Source organism: Falco naumanni, chromosome 17, assembly GCF_017639655.2.
Source record: "Falco naumanni isolate bFalNau1 chromosome 17, bFalNau1.pat, whole genome shotgun sequence".
NCBI lineage: Eukaryota > Metazoa > Chordata > Aves > Falconiformes > Falconidae > Falco > Falco naumanni.
Window position 1 is genome coordinate 6,823,228 of NC_054070.1, and position 22,709 is coordinate 6,845,936.

General features: G+C 52.3%; 1 protein-coding gene across 3 annotated transcripts; it reads left to right on the plus strand.

The window, feature by feature from the left end:
* Window positions 1-459: 459 nt before the first annotated feature.
* C17H1orf116 (chromosome 17 C1orf116 homolog) lies at window positions 460-8,508 on the plus strand. Of its 3 annotated transcripts, none has more exons than XM_040616737.1 (5): window positions 460-1,180; window positions 3,900-4,077; window positions 4,195-4,325; window positions 5,712-5,887; window positions 6,381-8,508. In XM_040616737.1, exons 2-5 carry the CDS (start codon window positions 3,949-3,951, stop codon window positions 7,595-7,597), a joined length of 1,653 nt encoding a protein of 550 aa, XP_040472671.1. In that variant the 5' UTR covers window positions 460-1,180; window positions 3,900-3,948; the 3' UTR covers window positions 7,598-8,508. The 3 variants fall into 3 exon arrangements, with proteins under 3 accessions (XP_040472671.1, XP_040472672.1, XP_040472673.1); XM_040616738.1 differs by lacking the exon at window positions 3,900-4,077 and having other exon boundaries at window positions 466-1,000; window positions 1,104-1,180; window positions 5,710-5,887; XM_040616739.1 differs by lacking the exon at window positions 460-1,180 and having other exon boundaries at window positions 3,962-4,077; window positions 5,710-5,887.
* Window positions 8,509-22,709: the final 14,201 nt, after the last annotated feature.

Here is a 22,709-nt window from a genome sequence, read left to right on the forward strand (position 1 = left end):
CTGAGGTGGAGTGCAATGGATGTCTCGGGGGCTTTAGCTTTACCCAGGCTCGAGGACTCAAGCTGCCCAGTGAAGGAGTTCCCAGCATTAAAGCCAGGGAATGAACCTGCGGGGGAGCTCAGCGCCTGCAGGGAAAGGTGCTGGAGGGGTGCAGGGGAGCTGCACGTTGGCAGCTGGTCAGTACATGCGGAACGAGCCCCAGAGCCATGCTGACCTGGGCACCCCCTGCTCCAGCACGTAGATAAAGCTCAGTGGTGAAGATTCCCTTCTAAAATGGCTTTCCACCCGTCTTTACAAGAACCTCGTTACGGAGGCGGAAAACCTTTGGTCTCTGGGAAAGCTTTGGTGATATGCAAGTATGTACCTGTTCCAGCAACGATCTGTGGTTTTTTTAGAGCCAAGAAGGAGCCGGGTCCTGCCCTGAGCTGAGGGACCTCGTGCACAAAACCACCTAAGAGAATAAACCTGTTGTGGGGTAATGCGTTCAGCAGCACATGGTGCAAACGCCCAGCAAAGGACTTAATTACTATGTACAAAGGCGCTTTGGTCAGGGCTGCGCGTTCGGCTCCTCCAAGTGTCAGCGAGCAGCTATGCGGCAGAACAGGATGTCGGATTAAGGAGTCTCCCGTGAAACCCATGCTGAGGACATCAGAGGACACCAGCCGGAGCAGGGAAGTGAGTGAGCTGGGTGGTACCGAGCAGAGCTGCCCGCAGCCTCCCGGGCACTGGATGCCGGCGCTGCCACCCGCCTCTGCCTGCGCCTCTGCCTGCGCCTCTGCCTGCGCCTCTGCCTGCGCCTCTGCCTGCGCCTCTGCCTGCACTGCGCTGGCTCAGAGCAACGCTGCGAGAGAGCACGGCACACAGCGACCCGGCCGCTTTGGGTCAGAACACAAAGGGCTTTAGGGGCTCGGCAATGCTGTGACCCCAGCCCGGAGCAGTAGGAAAGCTCCTTGCGTGGGTGCAAGATGAATTTCTCTCAGCCTGGTGCAGCAGGCTGCAGGTGAGGGGCTGGGGGCTCGCCTGCGAGTACCTTCTGAGCACCTACACAGCCTTATCTCCGCTGGGGAGGCGAGTTAATGTGTAACCCAGCTCTGTTTGGTTAGCCCAGAAAAGCAAAGAAGTTCTGGGATAGGCACGGCTGGGACAAGGATTTGGGCAGCGTGGAACGACAAACGTCCTGGTAAAAAAAGAAAAAAAAAATTAATAATCTATATTCCTTCTTGTCCTTCGCTTTCTGCCCTTTTTCTGCTGAAAAGGCTGTGGGAGAGGGGCTGAGCACCCTGTCCGGGTGGGACGCGGAGCTGTGGGTTATGGACATGCTTTGCTTTGGAAGGGGAAAGTGTGGCGGAGCTGTCATGGGAGGTGGCACCAGGAAAGATGGACGAGGTGGTTTGAAGGTGGCGGCGGGAGGAAAGCTGGGGAGGCTGGAAAAACTTGTGCTCAGGGCAGCAAACAGCCCGGGCGACTGCTACGTGCACTCGGTTTACTTGTTTAAGCAGGAGGAACTACGGCTCTGCCACCATCGTCCCCTTTCACCCTGCGGTGGGATCCGTCCCGCTGTGCTGCTGCTGGGACGGTACCAGCAAACAGGGTTTTGCTTTATTTTATGTTCCGAGCCACCAGGGCAAAGCCCTTTGCCAGCAGCTGTAAAGGCAGAGGGGGTACGGCTGCTCTGCCTTCGACAGCAAAAACACCGAGGTTCTGTAACGTCGCTGGAGAGCTGCGACAGGGTGCTTGTAGTAGTACCGGGCTTAAAAGAAAGTAGCCTCTTCATATAAAGCAATTAGCATTAATTGCTACCCAGCACCTCTTTGATGTTTGAAGGCTCAGGGAGCTTTGTAAAGGACAGTTACGGCAGCTGTCACAAAAGTTGTGTGAACTGGCATTTTATTTTAGATAAAAAATAGCTCCTTCTAAAAATATTTTCAGTGGGGAAAGATATACACCCCACTGAAAAACAGCTTTTGAAGTACAATCTCTTTTAATTTCAACGTTCAGTCTTATTTTTAGTTTGTGGCTGGACCGCCGTGTTATTCAGCGAAAAGAAGGAACTGTAAAATCTTTATGAATCATAAGAACTCAGGGGTTTCAGCACTGATTTTTCCCCCTTTCCTGGGTCGGATGACCGCATTAGAGCCATAATCTCATCAGAGAACTAGTGGGCAGGAAAATTAAGTGCTTGTTTCTACGTAGATCCTCTCCAGCGCCTGACGAGCTCCGGGCTGAACTTTGCCTCCCTATGAGCTGGGGCTCGCGGGTGCCAAAGCCTTGGCAGCTGCTTTGCATTTTTGCAAACGCTGTTTGAACGAGAGCAAATTATTTTTTTTTTCCAATGGACAATCCTCAGGGAGAAATGAGCTCTGTTGAGACCCCTAATTAGAGCTGGGCCAGGCTGCTGCTCTGCCGCCCGGGCAGCCACCTTGCACCGCGGACGCTGGCTCCCACCAGCTGCAGGCGTCAAGTCTGAGCAAGACTTTCACATCCCCAGCAGTGTTTTTCCCTCTCACACTTGTGCGGCAGGGTGGAAGGCAGTGAGGAGCATTGCAGCAATGCGATGGAGCATTGAGCAAGCAGGCGGTAGCCTCCTGCTGCTGAGAAGTAGATCCAGATTGCACGTTGCAAACGTTCAGGTGCACAGCAAAACCACGCGGCTTGCAAAAGCCTAAAAAACCCCAAACTGAGTGGGGGTCTCTGCTTCCTGACAGCGAAAACCTCTGGCTGTAAAGTTATCTGAATTCAAAGAATCAAGGGTACTGTTGTTCCAAAGCCACCACTTACTGCAACGTAATTTAAACAGTAAATAATGCAAAGCTGAGACTGAAATATTAAACTCCGCCTGCGCGGAAGGATTAGATCTGTCAGGGCGTGGGTGTTGAAATCTGATTTTTGTGGCATATTCCAATTACAAAGGACTTCTTTCAGGGTCTAACACTCTGAACAAGCAGCCAGTTCTGCTCACTTATCACTAGATCTAATTCCCTGATCCTGCTACAAGAAAAAAAAAAAAAAAGAAGCAGCAGTGTGCTGCTGCACGCCATGGCCAGGTTACAGCACAAAGGGCTCCTCTGTCTTCTGACCAGCAAATCCTCTTGCGTGGGTCCGTGTGTGTTGGGGGTGGGGGGGTTGTTTTGCTCTTTTCAGCCTCCGCAGCCCAGATCTCCTTTGCTGAAGAATGGGTGGTGAGCACGAAGAAATCACGTAATTGGTGGTGTCAGTAAATTTTGGAAGCTTAATGCTTCACATCCAGAAGTAATTACGCCTTTTGTAGGCTGCTCAGCCTGTCCCCGCAGGCAGCAGAGCTCTCTAGGCCATGCACCCTGCAAGCATAACTGTCCCCTCGGCCACCCGGGACCCTGCCCTGGGAAGGTCTCGCTGCTGGGAACCCTGCTGCAGGTTGTCAGGCAGCACGTTCAGGTGCCACCCGCGCTGGGGACACAGGCTGCGTTCAGAGCAGCAGCAGGGATGCGTTGCTACGAGCAGAGCGGGATATTGGGGTGCTGCTTGCGATACCCCCAGGGCGGCTGGAGACACAGCACAGCGCTGCCCTGCTCCGTGCCAGCTATGCCAGGCATGTGCCCAAACACATGCCCAAACACACCCCGGCGTGCCCCACAGGTATGGGGGCACCTCCCCACGGCCACCACACCTCCGTGGCCCCTGAGGAAGGGTGGCAGGGGAAGCTCTTTGCCAGGAGGAAGGTCCTGGCAGAGCAAAGCTGTGACTAAGCAGCATTTCAGGGCAGCATGTTCAGAAGTTCAAGAGCACTTCAGCTGCACGGCTGGCAGGGGTGGAGGGAGGAGGTCCCACCAGGCAGAGCTGGGCTGGGGCTTGCATTAGGACGGCATCAGTGCTGTTGAGCTCCGAGGCCGAGCTGGGCTTACAGCTTTTCCTACACTCAGGAACCACCTTATGCACTCCTCCGAGATGATTAAATAACCACCAGCATGGATGGGCTGTGGATGGACGGTCTGGCGCTTAACCTATTTCCAGTTCTATTGGGGAAAACTTTGGTTCCAAGGACGCTTTAAAAAAGCCCAGCTGCCCCTTCTCCTGAGGAAGCAGCCCAAGACGAAGCAGGTTTGCAGCCATCCAGCAGCTTCACAGCCTGCCTGCCCTCCCTCCAGCTGCGCCAGCGTGCCTGCATCTCCCCAGGGGGGTCTCGCAGCTTAATGCCTCTCCTTTCTTCTGCTTCAGCTGGGATATTGCCCCCCGTGCCAGACGCCAGGACAGCCTGTGATATGCCTAGGAAGGAGCTGGGGATGGCTGGCTGCAACTCTGGCAGCTGTGACAGCATGGTCAGCACAGCCTCCAACCACTCGCAGCGTGTAAGTAACCCTGTTGTGCCCAGTCCGGGCATGGCAGGGGCTCAACTTGCCCCTCTTGGCAGCTGAGGAAGGATTTTGGTCAGATCTCCGCTCGCACCCGCTCGCCGTTGCTGCTTTAGAAGCACCCGGGGGCTCTGAGACAGCACAAAGACTAAATTAATTCTTGCCCCAAAGCACTCCCAGGCTTTCAGTCCTGCCACATGTGTGGCAGCGATCATGAGCCTTTGCTCCTGCAAGGTTTCCCCTGGGAAATGGTACTGAGAGCCCAGCGGCTCCTGTGTTGCCCAAAGATGCAGAGGCAAATAGCGCAGGCACTGGGCAGGAGGAGCCGGGTGAGCTCCCCCGGGAGGGATCAGACCAGTCAGATAACCGGGTCAGACTGGCTCCAACAAGGGTGACTTCACCTGGAAAAGACAACAAGCCATACTCCTCCCGGCTGGCAAGAGATTAATTTCATAGTTAAGACAGAGATGAGTTTGGACCATGGGTGCAGATGTGTAATTTTTCACTATCTGTCCATTAAAGCTTGTTTGTCTCCAAACACTGATTCCAAGATTGATGGGCTAATTACATCCTGTCTGACTTGGAGCATAATTGATATGTGTAAGTGGAACACTCAACCCTGAACAGGTTTTCCATTTGATGTATTGCAAACCAGAACCAAACCCTCTGAAATTTATTAGGGATGGAAAAACTGGTTGCAATATTGCATGGTAAAACATTTGGGTAAGTGTCTCTCTGCAAAACAACTCCACCTGGGACAATTTCTCCTCCATGCTTGTTGATCTGATGCACACTCCATCCTTTCCTGCATTTCAGTTTTTTCACGATATATTGCATGTATCACCTTGTAACTTGGCACTTCCACAGCAATCTTGTCTCATGATACTTGAAATACAACAAAAATTAAACAGGGTCTTGCTGGGGTATGAATGAGAGAACAAGGAGAGGGACCACCACCCGCAGATAAGCCTTCAGTATTTATGATGTGTAGGCAAGCTTTTGAGATTCAGGCGTCTGTACCTATAGACCATCCATGTTCCCCATCTGCTCATATTTCAAATTAAGGAACTAAAAGGTAGAGGCTGAGCTCCCAAGTTAAGAATAACCTATCTTCTGATGCTCACAGTATAATTATATATATATATATAAATTTTATTTTTATATATATATATTTAAGACCATTTTTATGTCTGTGGGGTTTTTTTAGAAGTTGTCTAGTTTTCTGTAGCTTTAAGTACCAGTTTTTAAATAGCCACAGGCCAAGTCTCCTGGCCATTAGCTGTCACAGGTCTCCTCTTAACGGCCAGGGCTATAAATAATAATACACCTCTTTTTCCTACTGCACTATTTTTTTTTACTTTTTTTTTTTTTTTTTTTCAAGAGTGATAACAGTTACGACTACTTATCTGTGGAAGAAAAAGAGTGTTTGATGTTCTTAGAAGAAACTATCGGCTCACTGGATGCAGAAGCAGACAGCGGGGTCTCTACTGATGAGACTGACTACGTGGAGCCCTCCAAGCTGCCTGGGACGTGGCTCAGGAGAGACTCCAGTGCGCAGGGTAAGCTGGGAACCCCTGCTCCAGCCTTTGTTTGCAAAGGGACTTTCTTGCTGGGGTGCATTCCCTTGGCAGGCAGGGAAGGGGCATCGCCCCAGTTTCATGCAGGTAGTAAGTGAAGCCAACTTGTTTTCATCACTCCGTGGTGAGCGGTGGCTAGAGGCAGAAGATAGGCAGGGCACCGGTGGCATTTTCCCAGTTCTCACGTGCAGGAGCTGCTGGCAGCTGTCGAGCGAGACCAGCAGAACTGCAGGGCAGAGCATCTTTGCTCATGCTCCAAACAGGCTTACACAGCTTGACAAGGTTCCTCCTTCACCAGGTGCTTTGTCACATCCAAAGTACCTGGCTTCCTGGGCAGTGACGGTGTATTCACTGGAGCCGGGGTGAGCTCCGGGTGCGGGTGCTCTGCTGTGGCTGCGCGGGCTTGGCAGGCGGGAAGGAGGGTGCCCCGTGCCCACGTGCAGAACGGTGCGTGACTTCATCTCTCTTTGCCTAGATATGGAAAACGGGGCTCCCCCTCCGAGTGCAGGTCAGCAGCGTGCAGCTGAACAGAAGAGTGCTAAGAGCATCTCTGCCTTCTCCAGCTCGGCTCCAGCAGCAGCTCCAAGCCCCGGCTATTCCAGTCTTCCAAGGAGCATCACTGTAGCAAACGGAGCTTCTGACAACAAAGCAACGGTCTGCACAAGGGGGGACCCAGTGCCAGTAGATAAATCTTCACAGGAGATGGCCAAGGAGGACAGGTTTGACCATGTCAACACAAAACACCAGATGAAGTCCCTGGAATCTTTGATTATCCAGCCTCCAGATCCCTTCCAGGATGATCAGGTGAGCCACGAGTGGTCATGTAGCAATTGCTCTGATGCCAAGAAGGAAACAGGCAAGGAGACCAAGACTTGGACTTCATGGAATCAGTCAGAGAAATCCAGATTGGAAGAGGCCCCTCAGGACCCTGATGCCAAGCGCGGGCCTCCAACTGCCCCCAAACCACGAAAACTGCCACCAAACATTATCCTGAAAACCAGCAAAACCAGCCAAGTGCCACTTGCAACGGAGCCCAGCCAGAAGGTAAAAGCAGCGCCTCCGTCCTCGGCCAGCTCTCAGCGCGGCTCAGCCAGCGATGCTGCTGCCGAAAAGCTGAATTCAGGGCACCTCGACCCCAAGGAGAGGGAGAAAGCCCGACGGGAGGCACTGGAGAAGCTTGGACTGTCGCAGGACAGGAGGGAGCCCAGTGCCCACCTTCAACCTACTGTGCATCCCCACCCAAGGGAGATGCCCTTGCCCATCCCCGCGGAGCCCGAGGCAGGCTGCGGGGCAGCGGAGAGGTCAGTGCCAGGTATTCGGCCGATGACCTTCAAATCCAACACCCTGGAACGCTCCGGCGTGGGGCTGAGCAGCTATATAGCCAGCACCAAGGAGCAGAGCGTCAAGACCAGCAGCTCCTTGGGCAAGATGTCCTTCATCGAGCGGCTCGCCCCAAGCTTCCTCAGGAGCAGCCGCCCCCGGCCAGCATCCCTCGGAGAGGGGAAGGACTTTGCTGGTCTGAAGGAGCCCAGGCAGACAGAGCAGGAGAAGAGCAGCAAGCGGCGATCCCACCCTCTGCAGAGCTTCCCCAAGCCCCCCCGCTCCTGCATCAGTGTCAAGATTTCCCCCAAGGGCTCAACAGATGAGAACCGGCGAGAGGCGCTGAAGAAGCTCGGTCTGCTGAAGGAATAGCTCTGTGGGTGGCAGGGCTGCTGGAAAAGGGGCTCTTCACCCCCGACCCAGGCGCCTTCACTGCCTGTCCCCAGGCAGCACAGCCAGAAGTGCCTTCTGCTGTCATCTCCTGGCCCAGCATCTTGGGAGAGGTACCACAAGAGGTATTTGGAGCAAATAAAGTAACACCCTCTGTACATAGTATTTGTATATAGCAGGTGTATATGAGCTATTTATATAAAGCATCACTCAGCACGTGGACGGGGCATGCTCCTCTACAAAGTCTTTAATGCATTTGGGGATTCTTTGGAACAGGGAAGCCGTGGAATTGGGAGCTTGGCTTATTTTAAAAGGCGTTGCCTGTGGATAAAACGTCTCTGGGAAGAACTGCAGGACTTTGCAGCTCCTTCAGGATTTTATGGGGTTTCTTTGTTAATTTTATCAAAGTCTCTGAGGCCTGAGCACTCACTTGCCCCATGCAAGTGCCTCCCCAAAGCCACCACTGCCACGTATACTGTGGGACCAACGGGCACCGACCGGAGCAGGCTCAGCAACGCTCCCCATGCACGAGTGCTCCTCGTACAGTGCCTGCAGGTGAGAGGAAAGGGCTGCAGACATCCCACCGCCTCCCCTGCTGGACTGCTCTCACATCCAGCCCTGACAATCTGGATATAGCACTTGGAAGAGGCACAAACACCCACATTCCTCATGAAGTGACAGCTAAGAAGCGACAGACACACCAAGTGTGCTGGTGGCAGACCCAGAACTGCTGCCCAAAAGGAGGGATGCAAGTCTCAGACAACACCATTTCATCCCCTTTCAAACTCTTCCTGCATCTTTCAGGCCCAGCTGATGCTGCCAACGTTTATGCTGCACACCTTTTACAACGGAGGTGGTTTATTTCTGTAATAAACTTGTATATGATCAGAAAATGACTGTGTAGTATGGATTTATGTTGCAGTTAAAGCTCAGGCAAAGCTCAATCAGGACTTCTAACCTTCAGCATGTCTTGATTTGAGAAGGGTGAGTGACCCAGGCAGCAGCCGGGCATTGAAGATGGTGAGGTCTGAACCAGAGACTTGGCTCTCCTGCAACCCAGACCCACACGAAATGGGGTTTTGTGAAAGTGTTTCCAGCACAGTCAGCAGATGCACGGCACTGCCAGACTGGGGTGGGTGACATGGGACCTGCCGCTGCTCCAGTCGATCCCTTCCAACTTGCACCATCTCCCAGGTCTGTGGGGACAGCTACCACAGCAGCTGCGTTAGTTGAAAAGCCACACTAACAGCTTAGCTTCAAAGGATAAAATAATTTCCTTCACCAAAAAAAATAATCTTTCATGCAATTCTGGCTTTCAGTGATGGACACCTAGAGAGTCTGCGCTAGTGTGAGGGCGGTGAGGTGCTGGCACAGGGTGCCCAGAGCAGCTGTGGGTGCCCCATCCCTGGAAGGGTTCAGGACCAGGTTGGACGGGGCTGGGAGCAACCTGGGCTGGTGGCAGGTGTCCCTGCCCGTGGCAGGGGGTGGCACTGGGTGGTCTCTAGGGTCCCTTCCAACCCAAATCATTCTGTGTTTCCATAACCATAATAAAGCGAGCACCTTTGCTCCTAATAGACAATTTAATTTCAAAGCTAAGGTTAGGCTTTCTCTAGAAAGAGGGGCTGACCCATGGAGGCAATTGCACTAAACAATTTACTGACATTAATTAACTGCATGCAGCATTAAGATAAAGTTGCACTCAATCGTTTTCATCACAATAAGCTTTTCAAGACAGTGTTGTGAATACTAAACAGGCTCGTACTGACAAAACCCAGAGCTGGGCTTTAATTCCTCTCCAAACAGGCATCAGTGGAGCTTTGGTTTCACACACAAAAGGGAAGGGCATCCTTCTGCAAAAGCTGCCTCATTTCACAAACCCCCACATAAAAAAAAAATTTAAAAATACCACTGACCCATGTAAAGAATCCAAGGAATGCAAGAAAACGATGTCCACTTAGCTACACTTCATGAAAGCAGGGAAATGCTTGTTTGTAGTTAAGCAATTACCTAAATGAGTTTGGGGCTGGCCAGCAGTATGCAGACCTGTACATCAGGGAGGAAGCTAGAAGTCACATCAGCTAAGGTCTGACCGAAAACTCAGCACGTTGCTCAGCAAACACCGTGTTTCGTGTACCGTGGCTCCAAAAAGGAGAAGGAACCTGGAAGGTTAACTGCCCCAACCCGAGCCCAGTGCCCCATTCCAAGCCCGGAGCCAGGTCGGCAGTAGCCAGGCAGGACTGGGAAGCCACCACGGCCACACGCCGTGGGCAATAACCGGCACAGGGATGGATGTAACCCTGGCACAGCTGGGGAGGCAGCTCTGCCACATGCCGGCAGCGTCGCCAGCGGTTTAAGGGGCTCGGGAAGGAGCTGGGCAGGATTAAGGTTTCTTGCCCCGGAGCCGAGCAGGGCGCAGACAGTGCCGGTGCGCCAGGAGCGAGCCTGTCCCAGTACGAGGGGGTCATAATGAACATGGCCAGAACTGATGCTCCCACTGTGCAGCCTGGTCCGTGTGGCTTTGGGAAGGTGGCCCTGGGCTAACACACGGCCAAAGAGCGAGGGGGCTGCTCTGTGCTTACACACGGGGGGCTGACATCCCCCCCCGTCCTGTCCCCTCCTCCCCAGCTGCCTGTGTGTGCCCAGGGCAGGGGCCACCCTGGCTGAAGCAGGAGGCAGAATGAGCACTTTGCTTTGAGGAAGCCACTCCCAGATGCTGCAAAAAGCTCCGCGGAGCTGAGAGGTGACTGTGCTCCCCTGTGAGAGCAGGATCCGTCCATCAGCAGCAGGGCTTGACTCTGGGTGGCACCAAGCAGTCATGTGTCTGCTCTTGCGTAAGGTCCCAGCCCAGGAGTCACACAGCCCGCAGGGATAAACACCTTCGTTTCTAATGGCTGCAAACATATCTAGCCTGTAAAATGTCATATTTTGTTTGCAGGACTAAACAGCAACGCCTGGTTTTGGAACGGGGCTTGCCCGTGGTGAGTGATTCAACCCAGAGGACCCAGCAGCAGCACTTCAGCCCCTGGAAAGGCACAGACCTGGAGTTGTTCCCAGAGGAATGACCCTGATCTCCTGTGGCTGTTCTTTTAATTTGTTCTTTTTTGTTTCCATTTCATACCAACCAGGCCACATGCACAACTCCTGCTCATGAGCATCACTCCACCATATCGTAGCTTAATAAGCAATCTCTGGAAGTGAGGTTTGTGCTGTGAAGTCTGACCAAAGCTTAGCTGTCACACTTGACATGCATGTTACACTGAAGTACTCCCTGGTTTTGACTAAAGCCAAGATTTGGAAGGGAATCATTTGCTTCCAAAACAATCTGGTTTTAAGAGAAGTTAAGGTTCTGTTCAGGCCAAAAATACTTTGGGAAATACCTGAATGCTCTCCTCCTTCCTCATAAGATAAACAAGGTGAGCTTACCTATGAGGCTGCAACAGCCATAGATCTGTATTATGCGAGTGATGTGCAGTAAGAGAAAGCATTAAGTAGCATAACACTGGGATCAGCAGTGGGTAAAACGGAGTGGCCAGAGGAGAGGAGCATGTGGATGAAAATGCACCATTGCATGAAAATGTAAGAGCTTCAGGGGGCTGACCCCCTCCCTCAGAGCTTAATCTCTCTCTCCCCTCATTTATACTGTGCTCTGGCTCTTTAAAATCAATCATTTGCACTTGAAAGTGCACAGCCCGAGGAGCACAGCGCTGGGTGGGAACCCCTCCTGCTGCCTGTCTGCACATCAGGCCGGCTGAAGCCTGCCAGTTCACGCAGGCAGCACTAGCTGTTCCCCCCTTTTTGCTTGCAGGAGGAGCCGGGAAGCAGCATCACTCACAGCAGCCCTGCACCTTCAGTCACGCAGATAACTGCCCCCCAGCCTTGGCCCGCTGCAGCACTCTCTCTGTGCCAGGCAGCAAAGGACCACAGGGAGCAAAGCTCTCCTGCTCTGATGCAACCCAGAACCCAGAGACTCAAAAAAGAGATTTACCTCTGCTCGAGCCCAGCCGCATCCCTCAGTAGCGGAATCTCCAGTGACAAGTGCCCCTGGGATCCCCACCATCACCTGGTGGAGGAGCAACCAAACCAGCCCCAGTCTGCAGCCCAGCAGGAGCCCAGGCAAGCTGAGGAGCCTCTTTTATAAGGGGAAAAGCTGGTGGGCAGTCAGATGGGCTATCAGCCCACTGGTACTGACACAGCTGGTGTGAGGACTGGCAGAGATAGCAGCCCTCCTCGCAAAGAGGCAAGGGAAAGGCTGCTCCTGCCTGTTGGTGGTGTCTGGGGGCCCTGGGAGGTGGGCATGGGAACAGCAAGAACAGAAACAAAATGTACCTCCATGTTCAGCCAGACTCCAGCCGAGTTCCTGGGCTCTTGTCTCCGAAAGCAGACTTTGTACTACTTAATTCTGTGCTTAATTTGCTTGTTTTGTGCCTGGAAGGCAAAATCACAGCAGACCCCAGCTAAAAAAAGAATAGCAATGAAGAAAGATCATAATATTGCAGAAGTAGCCTGAAGAGTTGGTAGATGTACCCTCAGTGGCTTAATGCAGATTATACAGACTGTATTTATGCGGTGCAACGGAAAAGACCCAAAGAAAACACTCAGCTTTGCATTTTGCATGGACTATTCATCTACTTCTTAACTATCAGTCCCATGCCGGCTGAGACATATCATTTCCATGTCTACATGAGCCTGTCAAGACCTACTGTTCCAATTAAAAGCATTCTTGCACACATCTTTCATTACAAAGATCAAATTCTGGAGAAGTGGTTTGTTAAATTCTGGTGGTATCAAAGGATGCCGGCTGTGCTGGGCCACAGCCTCCAGGAGAAACTGGTCATCTTAATAACAGGCTTGGTCACTGTGCAGCAGCTTCAGTGTGGGCATCAGCAGGGAGCCTTGGGGCTGGATTTCTGTGGGAGGTCGGGAAGGTGGGTCGGTTACTGCTGACCCATCACCTCTCCAGCTGGAGAGCATCAAACCTGGGCTGTGAGAGCCAGGGTCCCGCTGGAGTCACCCCAGCTCTGTGGGAGGGGACTGTAGATGTCTGCGGGTTTTCAACCACGTTCCACAGGGGGGGTGGGCAATAACCGGTAGCTGAGGCTCTGCCCTTTCCCTGCTTACATGCAGATGGACAAAAGGACCCTCCCCAACTCCAATGACTCCAGTATAAAGGAGGGATAAATTATGCCTCTCTCTCTGCTTCATAAACTCACCAGGATAATCCCCATGCTTTGCCTGATCCACCCATTTCTCGCCCGTTTGGTGCTTTGTGTTGGTGTTTACAGTAACATGTGGCAAGTGGAGATGTGGAGAGTGTTCCTGTGCCGGTGCAATGGCACAGCCTGTTCCCCAGCCACCACAAACGACCACACAAGGAGGAAGGCAATGGGACTTAGACCCTGGGTCTGTGCAGGACCTCAGGGTGGGAACTCATCCAGCTTGGTGCTGTGTTTAACACAACAGACTGCTGCTTCAGCAGCAATGCCGTAATCCCTGTAGGCATGCTGAAAACCTGCAAGCCTTTTGGTGGTTAGAAAACTAAGGCTTTGTAGAGTCAGGCACAGTAGATGTGCTGCTGGGATTCAGCTTGTGTCACCCTGTCCCAGGTCTCTGCGCTCCAAGGCCAGTCACAGAGCTGAGCCCAGCCTGTTCATCAGCCCCGAGCATCACAGAGCATCCCTCCAATTACACCAACCACCCGAGGCAAGCCCTGGTCCTTTACAGTTCTTAATAATGAAAAAACAGTGTGGCAGACTCTCAAGGATCGGAGCAACATTCCCTGAAAATTGGTGTCCTCCTAACTCCCCTCAGCCGATGTACAGAGCTGCCCCGTCATCCTAAAACATGACCATGCAGTCGGTGTCCTTAGGTGAATCTGGGTTCTGCTCGGGTCAACACCAGGAGTGGCCCGGGTGATGCCTGTCCATGCCCAGGTCAGCTTCATGCAGGATGTGATGCTGGGTTTCTCTCCATTACCTTTTTTTCCTGTTCTTTGTTTCTACTGGAATTTTAAAAGGAAAAAAGGCAGCCGCACCCCCAGACCTTGTCACTGCTTCTCCCACGTGTGCGGTGCTCAGGACCAGAGAACAAATGTCCTGCAGATACAGAAAAGCCAGACAGCAAAGATGAGCTCCACCAAATGCATTCAAACCTTTTACTGCTGACTCCTGCTGTGTTCGAATGACCAGGGTTTTCCTGGTCTGGGTTTGTTGTGCTTTACTTGCCAGTGATGCAAATTTACCTAATACCTTCAAACCAAACTAGATCCACTGTTCCTCATTGCTGCGCTTAAAACCCATGCACTGGCTCTGCCACAGCCGCCACCGCTTCAGCCCCGGTGCAGGGCAGAGGTGTGAGGCTGTTCCTGCTCCCGAGACCTCAGCTGTTCTTTGTTTCCGAATACCTTTAACTTGGAAGTCCAGCAAGAGCCAGAAAGGGTCACTGTTGCTCCCTGCACAGGGGTTTGTGATGACATATTGGCTTGTTCCAAAAGCACCGCGCTGGCTCGAGTTTAATCATCAACTCCTGCAGGCACTGCAGAGCAAGCAGGGGTTGTTACGATTTATTAATAAAGACTCTGACTGCAGACAAGCTGTGCTGCGATGCTGACAGCAGCCCTGACAACTGCCCACTGGTAAAACACGTGGGGCCAGAGCTCCGGCGCGATGCCCGGTGCTGCCCTGTGCCCACCACGCTGCTTGCAGGGAAGAGACTCACCGGCCAGTGCGTGTCCGTTATAGGAAGGACAAGGAATTTCCTTAACAACCATAGCCCAGAAGAACAAACTCTGTTACTTGCCTGAAAGTTAACTCTCCTTTAGCAGTAGGAGAAGGTGCCAGGTGGTGGTACTCCCTCAGGAGGGGTCCTTTCCCTGTGCTGCCATCACTGTTACCCTGCTGGAGCCTTCCTCCTCGCTGCTACCTGCCTGCTGCTCCCAGCTGCTTTGTAAACGATGCTGAGAAAACGGCCCTTGTTGCTTCTGCCCCTGCTGAATTTATTTGGGTTTTTTTGTTTAAAAGAGGTGAGGTCCCCAGATGTCCCTGCTCACGAAGCTGGGGTCAGCTTGGGACACCTGGGGACCTCGTGCAGAGACCAAGACAAGCATTCCCAGCCCGGATGGGTGAGGAAGCAGTGCACTGTGGTGCCGTGGGTAAGGCTGCTTGTTACTACCCCTTAAAATCATCTCTGTCAGAGGCAATCTGCCTCCACCCAAAATATCTTGCCATCTCATTGCTCCTCAGAGCAACTCGACATGTAGTACCTGGCCCAACTGGCTCCTCTCAGGAGAGCCCGTCTGACAGCATCCCGCTGCGCCTCTCGCTGCCTTTGATCCCTCCCTGCTGCCACAGGAGGTCCCCTCCTAACTCACGGCGCTGCCTGCCCTGCATTGCCTGTTTCTCCTAATTCTCCAGCCATCCTGCTCCTTTCTGTCTGCACATGGGCTATGGCATTTGCTGGGGGACGTAGCAATTCCAAGCTGCATTCATCACCTTTCATAAGAAGCCCAGGGGATGCCAGACCCCCCCAGCTCGCTATCCTTGGACATCGCAGGGGTTGCACAAAACCTTCTGTCCCCAGGCAGCAAGCCAGTGGGGTCTGGCATCCCCCAGCAGCAAGCTGGCAGCATGCAGCAACCAGCACGAGTGGCACGGTGATGGGGAAGGGGACAGTCAGCCCCAGCAGTGACACTCCATGAGACCGTGCACTCCCCGTGGCTGTGTTTAACCAGCTGGTAGCAGGATGCTGCTGCTGCTCTGCCTTCAACCCCTCCTGCCAGGCTGGGCTTCCCCAGCATCCTTCCCTCCCTTCCAGATGTGCTTTTCTTACAGCTGCTGGCTGAGCCACGTGTGCCCCTTTCAGTAACGTGAAGAAAATACATAGGTTCCACCCCGTACCCAGAGAGTTCTGGAAGTGGCATCCAAATGAAAAAAGAGCAGAGTAACTCCCTAGAAGAGCCATTTTCCAGCTGTGGCCTGGGGACTGCTGGGTGTCCCCCCACTAATGGATACATGAGAAAATGAACAAAAGGTGGCTCAGCCCGTTGCTTGCACACTGGGGGCTACAGGGCAGGAGGTCCAGCCTGCTCCGTGGGCAAACTCTGCAGCTCTGAAGAGGAAAACAGCCTCTTTACTCAGCTTTAAAAAATAGATGTGAACAGCAGAGATGGTGGATGAAGCTGGGAAACAAGCCGGCTGAGCTGTGGCAGCCTGGATCACCGAGCCCTGGGGATGAGTAGGGACTCTTGGCTGTCCCCCTCCCTGGCAGACCCTCACTCCTCCTCTTGGCCCATCCTCTGTGTAGATCCTTCATGCGAATCCATGTCACCAGCTCGGGATGTGCAGCAGGTGACAGGCTGAGACACTGACACAGGGTGGCAGTGGGTGCCCAGGGAGCGCAGCCCCCGCAGGGCTGGGGTGCTTTTGGTGCAGGAACACCTCCAATGGGACTGGGAGAAACGCTGCAACGGATGCTGCTGAGGGGGGATTTCCACTCCAGGAGCCTGTAGATGCAAGAGGGGTTGCTGCTGGCAGCACCAACAGGTTGCTCTCCCTTGGGCTGCGGTGGGATCAAGCCCCCACCATACCCGCAAGGTAAACAATAAATAATGCCTAGGGATGGTCCTTCCCTGGGGGCTGGGGCTGGCAGGGATGGGGACAAGGCACAGCTGCCCATGCTTACACAGCAGAGGGAACTTCACCTTTCCCAGGGCTAATGTCGTAAAAATAATTTAGGAAAAGAGGAAAAAAAAAAGCAGGATACACAGTAATTAACCTAGTACCACAGTTAAAATGAATTATTAACATTGCTGTGGAGGCAGAGAGGCTTTGCCTTATAGGAAACAATAAAACAATTAAGAGAACAACCTTTGAGCAGACAGAATACTTCCCAAGCCCTGGGCACTGATTTGCCCCCCCCAGACCCTTTGGTGCATCTCCAGAGCCAAGGGCTGCCCAGGGTGGCCGCAGGTCCCCCCAGTGCTCGGTCCACACTCAACCACCCTCCATGGGCATCAGCTTCATCCCAGTTGTCCCCAAGGGGAGGACAGCTGGGGTGACCAAGCTGTTGGAGACCCCTCTTGCCCCAGGATGAGGTTTTTCTGCATGTCAAGGACAAGGACCACTAGCTCAGCTCTGGTCCTCAGCTCACCCTTGCAAACCCCTCTCTGCCTCGCAGAAGCAGCATCAGCTCTGCTTCTTCTTTGGGCCCTTGAAGGCAAATCCACAGAGGCAACTCTGAACCCTGACGGAAGGAGCTGCACCCCAACCCATCAGCTTACCCTTCAGCATCGCTCGGCAGGGTCTCACCGGAGAGGGGGTTTGTCAGGGGTTTCAGACTGAACATTTTAGTCACATTTGCAGAATGGAGAAATTGCACCGAGTAGTCTTTGGGGTTTCCCATCATCCTTTTATATATCACATTTTATTGCTAACACAAGAGCAATCCTATTGCTTTCTGCTGGTGTGGTAATAAATGTCCTTAGATTAATCCTGCTGAAGTCTAATCAATATTGGGAAATTTATTGCACAGGTTTGCTACAAAATAACAATTACTGCTTGGAATAGAAGTAATCTTATAAAGATAAAGAAAGCAAAACTGCTTAACGGGGATTTATTTTCACCCAGGAAGATTCCAAAGTGCTTCAATGATTGACTTACACAAAACACAACCTGTCTTCAAAGCGTGCCCGCGTACACGGCGGGGAAGAGCAGGACCTTCGGACCCTGCCAGCACACCACCGGGTCAGAGCAAAGTCGTTTCTCTCCACTCTCCTGTGAGCACCCTGAGCCACTTCTCAGACAGCGAGAGGTGTCCTGCAAACCCTGCAGATACACAGAGTGCTGGGACCAGCCCAGGGTGTTCCCAAAAATGCCACAAGGAGACATATTTTTTTCCCCACTGATCGCTTTTCTTTGAAGGAAAACCAAACCAAAGTCCCTTGCAATAGCACAACTGTCACTGTGCCTACATCGTTTTGAAATAATGATCACCACGTCTACCCTTCTCTCCCTGGAGGTTGTTTGGTTGATGCAAAAGAGGAATTGTGTGTGTGTGCATGAACAGACTGCCCTTAGTTAGATAGATTAGATCTCCAGATCCTGCCAGACAAGGAGTGTGGCCATCACCCCAGAACAGGCAGTAACTGCTCGCGATGAACACGCCTCAAACGTGCCTGGGTTTTGGCCGTACCTGTGCGGAGCTCTGGGTTTGGTGCTGGGTGACAGTGCATTCCCTGGGGCAATGCAACCCACCAGCTGACAGATTTTGGTTAAAATGCAGCAAGATTAAATTTAGAGAGAAAGTAATCCCCCCAAAATGACAATTTAGTGAGCGAGCTTAGGTAATTTCAGGTAAACCCCCTTTTTTTTATTATACATACATAAAATGTATGTTTTATAAAAAACATTTTTGTTTTAGTGAGACACCGCCCTGATTTCCCACCTCTGATGCATTCAGCTGCTGGGCCACTTGGCTCAGCCAGGTTGTGCTGCAACGAGCTGACACAATCCCACTAAAGGGGGAAACGAGAATGGAGCTGCCTTCCTGGAAAACCAGCAGGAATGGAGCAAACGAGAATGGAGCTGCCTTCCTGGGAATCACCGCAGGAACGCGTGCAAGCCCTTACCACTGTGGGGCTGGGCTGGTTCATGCTTCTGGGGGAACACAGAAGCCGGGGGAGCCCACCCGTGCCCCGAGCTCCCCAGGACCAGCTCCTCTCCGCTCCCAGACCTCGCAGAGGGACTGTCACACCAGGGGAGAAAACGGCAGCGAGAGTCACAGGATGACTCTGTGGGCTGAAGCCCTACATGCAGGGACCGGCAGTCCAAGAAAACAAACAGAGAAACAAGCCAAGCCTTAAGCTGGAGCCTAAAAATCCATTTTACAGAGCTGCAGAGAGTTACCAGAGCTTTGCTGGTTATGAAGGTGATGTCCTTGTGGAAAAGGCACCTGAGCACTCTCTGCAGTGCAAAGCAGGTGTTACAGGGAAGAGAAAGACCAGGCTAAAGACATGTATTTGTTGGTTAAGCAGCACTTGTAGCAGTGTGGCATTATCACTTGCATCGTCTTCATTGCAGGGCTGGTTTTATAACAGACTCTGAAGGAGAAACCATCTTTTAGTCCTCTCTTCATAAAGAGCATGGGATCAAAAGACAGGCGTGAGTGACATAAGCATTCAGGTTCATTCAAACCGCAGAAGTTTGAGGAAACATTCACAAAGTTCTTACTTTATGTGAAGTTCTGTCTGGAAGTGGTTCACGGCAAATGGCATTTTACTACTGTTGTTTAGAGACAGTTGCTTCAAGTTAAAATTTTGCAGGGTGTCTGTAAAGCAGGGGAATTCCTCTCAAATTCTTGCAATTTCTGCTCCTGGCCTCTTCGCTTCTCCTGCTTCCCCTTCCATGATGTCACCCGCATCATTAGAGGGGTAAAACCGACCAATTTTGGGTTCCATACTCAGTACAGTGGCGGCACCTCTCCTATTGCTGTGAGTATTTTGACCATCTCCAATTTGCTCAGCAAGGCACATCTAGACTTCAGAAAATTTTTACTGTGTCCAGTTTTAAACTCTGGGCATCAATATATTAAAAAAAATAATTAAACCTCAAGAACCGAGCAAAGACTAACTGAACTGCAAGCTGCAAAACAGACTTTGTTAAACTAACTGCAAACAGGAGCAGGAGAAAATTTCCAGCAACAGAAGCATCGCAATCTAAGGTAGGTGATCCTCAATTTGCCCTTAAAATACTGCATGTTTGGAGTACAATGCTATTGTACAGCAATTATATGAGCTAATTTGTTGATTTTACCTACGATACATAACAGATCTGAAATTTAAAGTAATTATTTTTATAGCAATACTTGTTAATGGACTGATGCTGGAGAGAATTTAACACATTAATGCCAGCCCAGAATACATCCTACTTAGGGAAAAAAAAAATAATAATCAAAAAGCCTCATTCAGATGCTAACGTGAACAACAGGATCACATCAGCTGGGCTAGCACAGGATGAAGTTTTGGCCTCCAGCTGGCAAACTAGCAACTGCTTCAGTGCTTTCAGCATGCCTGGACTTCTCCCCACATCCCTAGCCCCAAAATGAGGAAAAGAGGGAGTGCACTGGCTCAGCTGGAGTGATGTACATCAGAAAAGATTAAAAGAGCATAGGGATAATGTTTTTCCTGATTTCTGGCTGTAAATTAAGAGTGTTCAACTCTTCCAGGGCGTTCTTGTTAGCTCCTCTTTGCTTCAAGTCCTCCAGACTGGTGGGCATTATGGCACTGAATAAAAATCACCATTTTTCAAGTCACCTGTCCAGTGGCCATGAGGAAACTCCACCGAAGCCACTGCCCAGTGTCAAGCTAAACAGAGCTGGGGTGATGCGAACGCCTTCCTTACTGTTTGTTGAGGACCCATAAAGCTGCTTTCTGCAGGCAGATGTGGTCAGCCAGCTGTGCACAGATGCACACGCATCTCCACAGCAAAGCTGCCTCCACAACCTTGTACACGGGGGGGGGGGGAAGGGAGGGGAACCTGCATGAAGAGGATGCCGTGCAGCTGCACCACCGCAATGCTTCAGCCTGCACTGAAAAGGGAAGGGAGCGTTTCTGCAGCCCCGTCCCATGCTTGCCATCAGTGGAGCAACAGCCAAGGGAGAGCTGGATGGGAGCTGAGTTTGCAAGCTGGGAGTTCACAGCTGGGGGGGATGCATTTTGTCCCCAGCACAGGGCGTGCAAGGCACAGCAAGTGCCTGGTGCAAGGGCTGAGCCCACCTCCCACTCCCCTGCGGCACAAAGGGGTGGAGGGTGGGCAAGCAGCGGGGTCCCGCGGGCATCCAGCCCAGGGTGCTGGGGCCAGCAGTCGCTGGCAGGACTCAGCTCAGCACCATGGTGGGTGGGAGGAAGGCTCCCTGCAGCACTGAGCCCGTGTCGTTTCCTTGTTCATATTTCCTGAACGCTTTGAAGTGATTCCAATGCGCTAACGAGTATGAAATAAACCACGTGATTTGCGCCTACCATGGTTTTAACTGCAGTGGGGGTGAGGCAAATCTTAAACAAAGAATTTGAGTAGGGACTCTTTAGGATAAAACACTGCAGTAATCAACAGTCAATTTTTAACTCAAACAAGGAAGTCATTCCTGTTTGAAACAGAGACGCTTGAACACTGCTGCTATTCAGATCTGAAAGTGGCTAACAACAACCTGTAGGAAGATAAATTGCAGGGAAGAAAAGGAAGGAAGAAAGGTAATTGGCGTGTGGCAGGAGATGGTTAAGGATGTTGGCATTCCTGAGAAGTGCACCATTGCCTGTTTTTCCTTGAGTTGAATAAAAACCCCAAGACCGAAGAAAAGAAAAGAAATGGCTGGGTGCCACCGGCCTGCAGGCTGGCCAAGGTGGCAGGGCAGGACCAGGCGCCGTGTTGCTGCTGGCTGCCCGGTGCCGCGTTTGGCAGCCCCCGAAGCAATCCTGAGCGGCTCCGTACAGGCAGGCACCCGTGCCGCCGCAGTGCCGGGATTGCCGCTGGCTCGCTGTGGTGCTGGGCTCGGCTGCAGCACTGCCACGCATCCCTCGCCACTGCCATAATGCCTTTGGTAACCGTCCTACCCACACAACGGAGGCTCTGCCGCAGGGGTGCGAGAGCTGCAAAGCGCTGTCAGCACTTCTTTTCCTTTTTGGAATTCCCTTATCTCGGGGTTAAGCCCTGGCACGGGCTGGGAGCCACCAGGGACACAGGGGCTCTGCGCCGCGTGACCACCAGAGCAACCCAGCTGCTTTACCTCGGCAGATCCCAGCCCCAATCTCTCTTTTCTGTTTGATATCACAGACATCAGAAAAATTCCTAATTTTTGAAGTTTGCCAAGTGAAAATTCGTGAAGGCTGGACATGGCGGTTCTCTTTCTCTTAGCAGCCCTGCTGCAAGGTGAGTCACAAAGAGACCAAGTCTCCAGGCACCTACACTGACAGGAATAGGCAAAGCTGGAGCTGGGGACACGGGTACATCCCTGGCTAAATCCTCACTCAAACACTAGGCACCTCCACCTGCAAAATGGAAATTGGCCAAACCTCCCCACCCTCTAGAAGTCTGCAGAGAGCTAGCAAAGGCACAGCAAGGGCCAGGGAGGAGAATCCCAGCTCCGTATTGCTCACGCTGCAGACAGCCACTTGTGCCTGGCAATGCATCTGCAGGGAGGAGAAAGTTGCCAGATGAGGCAGAATGCACAAATGCCAAAGATTATTCTTAGATGCTAACAGCTGCCCTTGACATTTAACCCCAGGCAGGACTGTCAGGGCTGGTAGGGTTGTGGGGCATCGAGGGTCTCCCCATCTATGCTGCAGCACGGGACAGTGGCTCTGCACCACCAGATCCTCCAGTGGATCATGTGGGACACAAGGAAGGTAACACACCAGATCCAAAACAAACTCTGAACCTTCTGAGCCAGATGTCCTGCCGGTGCCACTCATAATCACGGCCCTGGCTTGAAGGAGCTGTGCTGGCTTTTGCCAAGCGAGGGTCTGGTTGTCTCCGAGTAACCAACAACTTCCGCTTCCTCCTTTCCCCCAAAGAGCCAGTTTCAAGCACCTTGTACGGATCCAAGTTTTTGCCAGGTGAGGTTGGAGGATCGGTCACCCATCAGTGCTTCTACTCCATCACGCAAGCCAACAAACACGACCGAAAATATTGGTGCAAACTCGCAAGAAACAGGGTTTGCTACACCGTTATTTCTACAACCGGCTACACCTCAAAAGACCATGAGGGGCGAGTGTCTCTCAAGGACATCCCCCAGAACGGCACCTTCATGGTGACGATGACAGGGCTGAAGAAGAGCGACACGGGGACCTACCGATGTGGCATCGGCACCTCCAACAGCGACCTGTACGTCAGCCTGAACCTGACGGTTGTGGCAGGTAGGACGTGGCTGGGGGGAGGGGATGCTCTGCGCTGCCAGCGGCTCGGCTTTCAGGGAGCGGGTTGGGGCCGGACGCTGGAGCATCCACGCGCAGCAGCTGTATCAACTATTTCTATCCCTTAACCAGGTATTTGCAAGGGTGGGTATAAAAGTACCTGGATTTGGCCAAATGAGCCACTAATAGATGTGAAAG